General features: G+C 39.7%; 1 protein-coding gene across 1 annotated transcript; it reads left to right on the plus strand.

The window, feature by feature from the left end:
* Nucleotides 1–169: 169 nt before the first annotated feature.
* arl6ip5a (ADP-ribosylation factor-like 6 interacting protein 5a) lies at nt 170–6,083 on the plus strand. The gene is made up of 3 exons (XM_034121914.1): nt 170–392; nt 3,352–3,569; nt 4,808–6,083. The coding sequence occupies exons 1-3, from the start codon at nt 175–177 to the stop codon at nt 4,981–4,983; spliced, it is 612 nt and encodes a 203-aa protein (XP_033977805.1). The 5' UTR covers nt 170–174; the 3' UTR covers nt 4,984–6,083.
* Nucleotides 6,084–11,660: the final 5,577 nt, after the last annotated feature.

Here is an 11,660-nt window from a genome sequence, read left to right on the forward strand (position 1 = left end):
ATTCTTTATTTGCACCATTCAATGTTATTGACTGAAAATAAGTGCCTTAAAGGTTTGGAAATGACTCTTGATTAATAAAGTTAACACAAAAAAAACACGCCGACGAGAGCAGCTTGCTGTCTACAACTTCTCGCGAGAGTTCAGTGTGTTGCTTTGGTGACTTCACGGCTTGTGATGAAGTCCTGTCAGATCAGTACACGGAGCTGGCAGCAAATGGCTCAAGTGGAGGTGACTCCGCTCAGATCCTGGGAAGACTTCTTCCCCGGCTCGGAGAGGTTCTGCAAACCGGACGGGAAGGACCTGACGAGATGGGGCAACAGGGTGGTCAGCAACCTGCTTTACTATCAAACCAACTACATCGCTATAGCCCTTGTAGCTTTCATCGTTGTTGGGTAAGTTACATAATATGCATACAGGAGTTGGTGATGTGCTTATTTGGTTGTTTGCAGCTAAATTCACTTTTCATGGTTGTTTTTGTCTCATGTGTATTGCTGTTTTTTGTTGTTGTCCTGTTAGTTTAAACTGCAATGTAGCCTACTTTAAAGGGATTAAGTAAACATGTGCAGAAAGGATATATAGTTTTGTGAAGAAGAGTTTTACAGTGGTGTAAAGTCACTAACATTAACTCAAGTACGATTTCAATGTTTTTGCTACTTTGTACTTCTACCCCACTACAATTCAGAGGTAAATAGTGTACTTTCCACTACATATATTTAATACATTTAGTTACAGATGCAGTTTAATGATATGAAATATAATCAGCTCTTAAATCAGACTTTAGTTCCACCTGGAGTAAATTCACAAGCTACCCTGCAGTATACAAAGTACACTTTAATGATCAATAATTATAAACAAAACATATCATATATATTATTCTGAAATGGACCAATCTGCAAAATGAGTAGTTTTACTTTTGGTACTTTAAATATATTTTGATGCTAATACTGATCGACTTTTACTTGAGTAACTTTTTGAATGCAGGACTTTTACTGTAACAGAGTATTCCTACACTCTGGTACTTACTTAAGTATAAGATCTGAGTAATTGTTCCACTTCAGACCACAGACAGTTGGATTGAGTCCCTTAGGAGTGAATGGAAAATAATGTTTCAGCATGATGCACTGTTACTTTCTGTATAAAACTGTCTTCTTTCTACCAAATTGAACAAGTTTTAACCAATGTGTCCTCTTATGTAGGATATAGGTAAGACTTTTTAATTGATATTACCATATAATGCAAAATGTATGTCATGAAGCACCTATTATGTAGTAATGTGGTAGTACAGACCGCATTCAAGTTATTTATTTAGCACTTTTAAGATGCAAAAGTAACAGAAAGTAACCAAAATAAAACACAAAAAACAAACAAACAAAAATAATAACAATACCAACCCCCTCCTAATAGAGCAACTCTTAACTTTGTAATTAACAAATACACTTTATACCAACAGAAGTCAACGAACACAGGACAGAATAAAGCATATATTTAAGTTAAAAGCCAATTAAAAAAGTGGGTCTTGAGCATTGACTGTATATATAAATGTCTTGAGTTGTCCCTTAAAAGTATGAACACTCTTTTGGAGCTCTATCATAGTCCTGTGCCATAATAAATACATTCAAGTATAAGCAGCAGCTCTAATCTAGACTGCTGCACACTTCCTGAAGAACTAGTTTATTATCTAAGGAGGAAGACAGATTTACTCAGATCAGGAAACAAGTGGTTAAATCTCTCATCTGGGGAAATATCTTCTCATAGTTGGCACCACTTTGTTCCAACAACCAAAGCCTAATTTACATACGAATAGCTCCGTCATGGTCTGTCTGCTGACCTGTGTGTTGAAATATTGGTGTTTTAGTCCTGAAGGCCTCATAAGGTTTGTCTAGTCAGCGTTTGCAGAAGCACAGTAGTGGGAAAACAGCGCCTTAAACAGCTGAACCCCAGATTAGGGAGATCACACAGTATTGGATAATTTAGTCAATTCTGAGTCATCATCCTAAGCAAAGATGGACTTTGACTGACACATTACATTTGTTTTTTACACAGTTAAAACATAGAAAGCATGGTTCCCTTGTTGGCACATTCACTGTGTTTGTGTGGGTGTGTGTGAGATGTGTGTGAGATATGCGGAGGGTAAAACTTGTATTGAATCGAGATTAAAATATAAAGTCACATGCAAAGAGGCACAATTGCTCAACTCAATTACAGACTCAGGAAAATGTTTTAAACACATGCAGGAAGCAAATATTTAGCATGAATACAAGGGGCTAGCATTTCTAGCAGGACTGGTGGAAAAGGCTAATGCTAAGCTAACCTTCTTTTTGGTTTATTTACATGATGTCTGGAGATTTTCAGAAATGTAGTAACTTTCTTACAGTGGATAGACTACTGAAGAATATATTGTTTTGTTATAGCTTATGACAGATAAGTTGATATAAACAAATATGTGATGACCATTAGTAACAAGAAAGATGTTTTTCAGGTGATTTAAAAATGTGATGGTTGTTACATAGTTCGTCCACCAGAGGGCGCTGGCGAGTTAAGGATCTCACCTGTAAAGTGGACAGTGGGTTAAGATGTATCTCCTTATGTAAATTACTCTTTGGAGCAATATATATATACTGTTCTACAATATATGGATAATTTCAATTTTGCATTATTTTGTGTCACAAGTAAATTAATGCAGCTGTGCATTTTACAATTGAGGAAAAAAATTAAACTGTTGAAGGGTTTTCAGGGCTGAAATGAATGAATTGCATTACAAGTATATTTACTGTATCTTTGCGCCTGTCCTGGTATGCATAATGTCTGTGATACTAACAGGTACAATGTTCCATCCAACCACTAGGTGGAGCCAGTGACCAGACATACACACACATACACACACACACACACACACACACACACAGGGGGGCCCTATTATACTAAAAATAATTATGCTAATTTTCAGGTTCATATTAGTATGTAGTGTCTCTACTGTGACATGTCTCCATGCTTTAATGTTCAAAAGCTCTTTATTTTTCTCATACTGCCTGTGCTGCAGCACCTCTTTTCACCCTCTGTCTGAAACCAGAGCCCAGTCTGCTCTGATTGGTTAGCTGGCCGGCTCTGTTGTGATTGGTCAACCGCTTAGAAATGTCCCGCCCCTTAGCCTATCACGTATAATGTGTTGGAGCTTCAGCCAATAGCAATGCGAGTGTTAAGTAGTGATGTCACTATGTTCCGGAGCTTAGGGATTTTAGCCTTTGCAGACCATTTACATGCACAAAAAAAAACCTATATAACACACTACAGGAAAGGGAAAACCAAAAATACATTGAACTGACCGTTTCCTCTCATGTGTGTCCCTGCCAGGTGCCTGAACCCTGAGGGGATGTTCGCAGCCATGGCCCTGGGGTCGGCCATCTTCCTGGGCTTAGTGTGGGCCGCAGAGAACCAAGACTTCATGGGCAGCTTGAAGAGAGTCAACCCCGTAGTGTTCGGGATCGGCCTCACGGTCACCAGCTACATCTTACTCTGCATGCTGGGGAGCGTCATATGGTTCCTGTCTGCCATCTCTCTCCCCCTGGCTTGTAAGTAAACACACAGATTTCAATTTCAATTTCAAAGGTTTTATTGTCCTAAGCACAAAGCTCCAGTGTAGAAATGGCAATGAAATTCTTCTGACCTGAGCTGCTCCAACAATGCAACATATATAATAAAATACAAAGTAGTGCAAAAAGTCGATATACATGTCAATAGAATAAGGGATATTAACAGGCTAGAGGAGTAACAGAAATCACAGGATACTGTAATCAGAATAAAAAAAGTAACAGTGTTGCCTTACAGTTACATACAAAAAGGCGTAATCAGATTACTATTACATTTCAAAAAATTGGGGATTACTAAAGAAGAGAGTATATAGTGTTTGTTGTAAAAGGATCAGATTTTATTTCTTCTCTGTAAGCTGTACTGTTCTGTAGGATAATACTTTAAGTGTGCATCTATACGTCTACTGCCTGAATCTGCTTTATGGTTTTCACTTTCTTTGGTTCATTTGTTCTTTTTTTAATTCAGCAGGTGAACCTTTTCTGTGTGTGAGCTTCACTGTATGTATTTAAACTAAAACAGAGTATTTCCTGTGAGCTCAGATTTTATTTCTGCTTTTTTAAACTGTAGTATGTGCTCATGTTTCATTGTTGGTGTATAGGCTACTGCCTGAATATGCTGAATGAAAGGCAGGTTTTCCTATAAATAGGTTTCTTATTTTCAAAGTTCACATTCACGAGATAAGTTTGTGCACGAGATGGAAGGCTGACAGGCAGGTAGGCCATCCAGTTATTTTAGTCGGGCCGGCTCAGATGATTGGTCGTGCTTTTTACAGCGCCACGGCTTCCACAGATGACATATTTGTATGTATTTATTGTCAAAGCATTTAATGTATCCATTGCTATCGGGATGTTAAGAGCATTCCATGGAATATAACAAGTGTTTCTGAAGTGAATTACCTACCCCACCTTTAAGATACAAATTATATGAAATTACTGATTCCATTTTTTCTCAGGTAACTAGTAATTGAAACAGAATACATTTTGAAAGCAACCCTCCCAACACTACATATATATATTTCATCTAGCTATGGTATCATAATCTGGATAATTTGGAGTATTGTGAAATGACAACACAGATCTTTCAAAAATCAATGAAACATGTTTTGGACTGAAATTTAGATTCTCAACGCTGATACTCTTCTGGTTTGACTCATCACGAAACAAAGTTTATAGGCTTGTTTTTGCCAAACATTCACAGTCACTCCCCATCTGCTTTTCAGTGATACTTGCACACGCATCCTATCGCCTGCGCAACATGAAGAATAAGATGGAGAACAAGATAGAGGCCGTGGGGCTGAAGAGGTCACCCATGGGTCTTCTGCTGCAGGCTCTGGGTCAGCAAGAGGAGAAACTTATGAAGATCCAGAACTACCTGGAGGAGAAACTGAAGGATTGAAGGGACTTTACGCACCAAAGATTGTGACTTGGATTTGTCTGTGAATGCCTCAGTCTAAACCCTTTTAAAGTCTGTTTTCCTGTGTTGTGTTTTTTTTAAAAAGACAGCTTGTAATCTGAAGGGCTTTATCTTTACCTCAGGGTATCTCTTGCTCCACCCAGAACTTGTCGGGGCACTTTTACTTCATGCACTTCACTCCTCTGCTATGCAATGTGTTCCTGTGCACAGCTGCAGACTCTGAAGACGTCATAATTCAGTTTAATGAGTCTCAGAAACTGTTTAGGCTCAGTTGAAGTTGTGAAATCAACGTGTCGTTCTGTGGCAAAGACTACAAGGGTGCAGACTCTACACATATCACTGCCAGGGTATTTTGAAGGCTAAAGTGTTGAAGTTTTGGAATAATCTCTCTTTACATGTGGAGCAAGTATTCAGATCATTCACAAAAAATATATATTACACTGTAAATAAATACTTGTCCAGCCTTGAAAATGTGAACATGTGTAAGTAGTATCATGAGGAAAATGTACTTGAAGTACCAAATGTGAAATGTCTCAATGCAGAAACATGTCTACTGTGAGTTTATACATCAAATGGGAGTATATGTGCAATACACTGCAATACATTATGACCCAATAAAGTTCAAGCAGAGCTCATTTTAATATTTTTTTGGATTGATCATTGAACTGTGTGATTTGTAAAACGTCACAATTAAAGAGGCCCTATAATGCTTTTTGAGTTCTCCCTTCCCTGTAGTCAGTGTGTTATATAGGTTTTCTGTGCATGTAAATGGTCTGCGAAGGCTAAAATCCCAAAGTTCCCTCCAGATGGAGTTTCCTTCCTGATTCATCTTTTAAAATCAAACGTGTGTACAATGCATTGTATTTTAAAAGTGTTTCATATGTTTTCTATGTAATATCTTTCTGAAATGTAGTGAAGTAGAACCTGTCATGAAATGGGACTGCTCAACTAACGTAACTCACATTTGTATACAAGTATAATATATGTACTTCACTGTACTGTAAACCTTTCCAACTTCATGTTCATGCAGTTCAGAAAAGAAACCTTTGTCTTGAGCTATGAAATAAATACTTCTACAAACACTGAGTCAATATAAGAAATGAAGACTTCAAAGGAGTGTGAGGTCTTAACCCTGACCATCAGTATTCCTGCCGCACCTCTCACTGCTCTGTTTAATCTTTGACAATGCCCCTCTGGCTGATGGATTGGCTAACTCTCCACTTACCCTCATGCTAATCAATGGCCTGCAGTAGATTATAGTGTGGAGAGCTGAGTGCTGCACAGATTCATCTGCAGTCATTCACCTCCAAACCTCGCTTCAACTCGCTGGGTCAGCAACTTCAGACAAAAACATAAATAGGATTCCTTTTGAAATTGGCTGCAGATAAGGAGAATCCATGTGCAACTGTGTTATATGTAACGTGGCAGGCAGTGTGTAAGGATTTGGGGGAAACATGAAGATAAGAATGATGGGGATTGGAAAGAACTTCAAAGACTGAATCTGGTTTTAAAAGTGCCTGTGTTCATTCAGACCTGATGTCCACTTGTTGCAATATTTAGCTGTTGCTCAAAACAGTTCCCTGCACTGACACAATTATTGCACATTTTGTGTTGTTCCTAGACTTTCTCCATACTAGTTAAATGTTTCTATCTGACATAAGTGCTCTCTGATGAAGGTTGTCTTACTTAATTTTTTCTAGCCCGAAGAGGTGGTTGGCGCATTGAAAAGTTGAAGTTTAGGAGCAGTAAGGAAAATGTGATTTACAGTAAATGCTCAGCTGCTCCACTGTTTGTTATAGCGGTGTGCAAACGTTACACTTATTAATATACTTAAAGGTAGGGTAGGTAAGAATGGAGAAACCAGCTTGAGTGCGCTAGAATTTGAAAGTACACAACCGAAAAAAATCTGCCGCCCCACCTCCAACACACACGAACGCGCACATGTCCAATGAGGGCACGAGATAAGTTTGTGCACAGATGGAAGGCTGACAGGCAGGTAGGCCATCCAATTATCTTCCGCGGGCCAAGGCAGATGATTGGACGTGCTTTTTACAGCGCCACGGCTTCCACAGATGAGATATTTGTATATATTTATTGTCAAAGCATTTAATTTATTCATTGCTATCGGGATGTTAAGAGCATTCCATGGAATATAACAAAAAGTGTTTCTGAAGTGAATTACCTACCCCACCTTTAAGGTGAAAAACTACAAGAGAAAACTCTAGTTTTTAGTGTAGTCAATTCAACAATTTAGGCTAATTTGTTTTACTTGTCTTCTTTCAGATACATGCAGTACAAAAAATATAATATCTTTATTTAAGTGGTAACTACTATTTTCACCCTATTTTGTTCATTAAGGGCCTTGCAAATGTAGGTTTTTTGAGACAGAAACCTCCATTTCAGTAGCACTTAACCAAATGTTCCTGTTTCATTCCTATCTATATTCCTAACATGTCAACAAAGGGGTTTGTTTACATTTCACTCAAAGCTTCAGATTCATATCAGAAAATGTTCCCAAAACATGCAACTTTAAATAATCTTGAATAATTAAATCAGCAGTATTTTTTCTACAGTGCCTACAGTTTATAAACGACCTAGCCCTTCTGTTTTTAAATGACTAAAATCCATTTTAGGCTGCATCATTACTTTGAAAGGTATGTGTGGTATTTTTCTAAATGAACCCTGCTAATGACCTCTGCACACTCAGGTGTGACAGTACTCCAGTGGCTCTCCTCAGTGCTTCAGTAGTGATAAATGTCCTCCCCTGCCGTGCCTCATCTACGTCCATGTTGTGCAACACGAGGGAGTGAACACAAGCACTGGTGGCAATAAACTCGTGTAAAGTCATGTCTGTCTCTGGGGGCACAGTGGAGGCCCTTGTGTAGCTGCAGCTGCTGTGATGATCATATCAACACGTGTGTGTGTGTGTGTGTGTGTGTGTGTGTGTGTGTGTGTGTGTGTGTGTGTGTGTGTGTGTGTGTGTGTGTGTGTGTGTGTGTGTGTGTGTGTGTGTGTGTGTGTGTGTGTGTGTGTGTGTGTGTGTGTGTGTGTGTGTGTGTGCTGCATGCCCAACAGGTGTGTCTTTGGTGTTTGACAGAAACCAGTAGAGGAAAACAACAACACTAATTAGTTATTGGTATTTTTGTATGAACCCTTGTCGTTTTGAAACATCATAATTGCTTCAAAGGTAATGTTCAGTGAGGCAGTATGAGTCAGTGACACAAAAGCAAACCTGTGTACTGTTTCTGCGCTAGTTGCTAGCACTTGCAACGACTGTGTCATGTTTGGGTTCCACCGCACATAGGCGTGGGGCATTACATTACATTTAGTGACTTACAAAAAGTGCAATCAACCATGAAGATTATCAGCGAGAAATTCTGCAAGTACATTGGCTTTCAATAACGCCAAAGAATCTCAAGCGCGAGTGCATTAGCTTCAAAAAGGCTAAAGTGCTACATACAGAAATGTGTTTTTTTAGCTTTTGATGGCCATGTTGCACTTGAAATAGGTCGGTGTTCAGTCTGTAAAGGAATATGTGTAGACTTTCTGCAGTTCTGATATCAATGTAGATCTGGTTCCACCATTTTGCAAGACAGTGCATGTTTTTATTGAGGGGTATAGCTGCTTCCCACTGCTAGCTAGCCGATTAGCCGCTTTGGAGCAAAGTGCATCCATGTCCCGTATGTAGTGCCTGATCCATTCACAGCACGTAGGCCAGTATCAGTTTCTTGAAGAAGATTCAGGCAGCCACCGGTAGCCTAAATGTTTTTGGTAATGCACACTCAGGTTGACCCCTCCATTCCTCAGCATGCCCGTGAGGCTTTGGTTTCTTACTGGCCAAGCTAGTTAGCAAGCCTCATAACTCAGACAGCCTGTCAGTCTGTTAAAAAAGCAGGTTTGCCTGCTTGGACCCAGCTGATCACGTGACAGATTCCCCCTGTGACCTCTGCAGGCTGCCACATCCTTATGAGCTCTTCAATCTGACCGTACACCCACGCTGCTTTCACTGCCTCCTCTACAGAAGGGTGTCTGTATTATTAGCCCATGTGACCGCGCAGCTAATCCCACTGTTCCCTCTCCACACACCCACAACGTGTCAAAGCCATTACCCCCTGGATCAAGGTAAGTGTGCTGATCCAGGGGAAGCCGTGGCACAACAAAGTCAATTTAATCTGAGCTTGTCTGAGCCATATGGCAGCGGTGACATGTCTGACATCCATCTGCTTAATGGGTGTTGTTTATGTGATACTAGATTCACTAATGTACGTTTCAGTCCTGACACCAAAACGATTCCATTTTAAAAGCTTACTTTGATGCCAACATGTTTCTTTACAATAACCCGGTCATGGCTAGATGTTTATCCTAGATTTGACAAACTCTCCAACACAGTCTCACGGCATTTCGTGTTATAGTCACGAAATTAATCTATTGATTCGTGTTCACCAACACGATTTCGCCATTTATTTCGTGTCACACAGAACGATTTTAAAAGCAATGTAAATAATAACAAATTAGAAGGAAAAACACATTAAAAAAAATACAGATTTAACTATTCTGACACAGAACGATTTTAGAAGCAATGTATTTATATTGGTAGTATGTTTCGTGCCTGCACCAAATAATAACAAATTAGAAGGAAAAAAAGATGGCATAAAATACAGATGTCAGTATTCTGAGGCTCTGAGCCCCATTTATTTTCCTCACTGACGGCAAAACAACTCAGACATTATACAATTTAAAATAAAAGGGATAGGGTTAGGCTTAGGGTAAGATATTGAGTAAGAACATGTTTTTATGAACCACACAGCTTCCGGTCTTCCAAGACCCGACCGGACAAAAAGACGTGTTGCAGGCACGAAACATACTACCAATAGAAATACATTGTATTTAAAATCGTTCTGTGTGACACGAAAAAAAGGTGAAAATCGTGTTGGTGAACACGAATCAATAGATGAAATTAATTTCGAATTAAAACACGAAATGCCGTGAGACTGGGTTGAACTCTCGCAAGATGTTCAAGTCTCGGGCAGAGACAACTTGGACTACTGTCCTGGAAAGACACAACAACCTGACTGCAATCACCAAAAAAGCCCCACATGCTAATGTCGAAACACAAGTCAATGTGTAACTACTTGATAAAATAAATGTGATTTAAAGCAGCATTTTGGGGCAGAACAAGCTGTCATACAACATTGTACAACATAATCTTATGAGGTTGTAATGGCTAAATTGTTCGGCAACAGTTGCCTATTTACACATCAAAAAGTCACAGCACAATATTAGAGTTAATTTACAGTCATATTATTGAATCAATTCAATGAATGAATGCATTTTATGACAATATTCACTCTCCTTTAAGCTCCGAGGAGCCCAAATACCAAGGGAAATATGTGGCTGGTTAGCCCAATGCTACGCTATGTTTCCTAGCAAGTTGTTAACACTGTCTGTCTGCTGGTCACGCAGCTTACAGTTGGTTTATTATGAGTTTTATTTTTTACCAAAAACAGCTTCTTGCTATTTCTAAAAACAGGGTTCACAACAGTGGAACCTAAAAGTTTTGGGGCGTAAAACCAAAACAAAGAGGCTGAAAGGCACTAATGATACTCAACTCACGGGAGAGTGCCTTTTTTATTTTACCATGACAATAAGACAATGGGAATTTGTTTTTGTGCTTTTAACATTAATAAGACGCTTCGAAGAACATCAGTAGATAGAGCTTGTTTATCAAAAAACTAAAAAGTTCCCCAGAATGGTTTCAACACTTCCGGCTCATTTTCTTCCCATAATCGCCATAATCTTCCCCATCTTCCAGTTTTGTCTGTAGTGTTAGATGAGGGGGAAGCACATAAGAGCCCATTGTTGATGTAGCGGAGTGTCAGCTGGAGCAGCCTCGCCTGATGTCTGTCTGCAGCTGGTGTGAAGCAGCAGCAGCAGCGGCGCAGAGACACAAGGAGACAGCTGGATACAGAACGACCCCCCCCCACCCACACAACCCACCAGTTCCTCTCTCTGCCTCGGGTTAAAGCCGAGAAGCTGGAAGTGTCTGAGACCTCCCCTGAGCTCGCTCAAGAGGCAAAACACTGGAAAGGAGCACTGCATTTTATTCCATTCTATTTCTATGTAAATACTGCTATATTTGACTTTATATGTTATTATAGTTTTCCTAAAATAGTTCTCCATCTGTGTTTTTTAATTTTTGTTTTACTTTTATATATGCACCATGACATCAAGTCAAATTCCTCGTACGTGTCAACCTACCTGGTAATAAACCTGATTCTGAGAGCAAGTGAAACTGCTCCACTGTGGCCTTCATAAAGAGGCAAGCAGGATATTTGGTGGTGGAAAGAATGTAGGAAGGAAGAGTGAGTGGGAAAAGGAGGTGAAGGGTTTCAGCGTAATCTACATGTGTACAGCAGACTTCTAAAACACTAGGCCCACAGGGAGGGTTGGGTGCTATAAACACCGGCTTGTCATTCACAGGGAGGACAGAAGAACAGGTTTATAACCCATAATGGGTGTGACAGCTTTTAAAGACTGGTTTGGGCGGTTCTCGGCTTAAGGACACGGAAAACCAGCCGAGCAACACAGCAGGCGGTGGGAACAGAAAAGGCTCTGCAGCACCAGAGGCTCCCTAAAAGCAGATCATTTCCTCATAAAGA

The sequence above is a fragment of the Trematomus bernacchii genome, unplaced genomic scaffold, assembly GCF_902827165.1.
Source record: "Trematomus bernacchii unplaced genomic scaffold, fTreBer1.1, whole genome shotgun sequence".
Taxonomy (NCBI): Eukaryota; Metazoa; Chordata; class Actinopteri; order Perciformes; family Nototheniidae; genus Trematomus; species Trematomus bernacchii.

Bases quoted from the DNA above. Each gene is read 5' to 3' on its own strand.
- arl6ip5a (XM_034121914.1), top strand. From the start codon at position 175: ATGAAGTCCTGTCAGATCAGTACACGGAGCTGGCAGCAAATGGCTCAA. The intron at 393-3,351 runs GTAAGTTACATA...TGTCCCTGCCAG, and splicing joins GTAGCTTTCATCGTTGTTGG to GTGCCTGAACCCTGAGGGGA. The intron at 3,570-4,807 runs GTAAGTAAACAC...TCTGCTTTTCAG, and splicing joins CATCTCTCTCCCCCTGGCTT to TGATACTTGCACACGCATCC.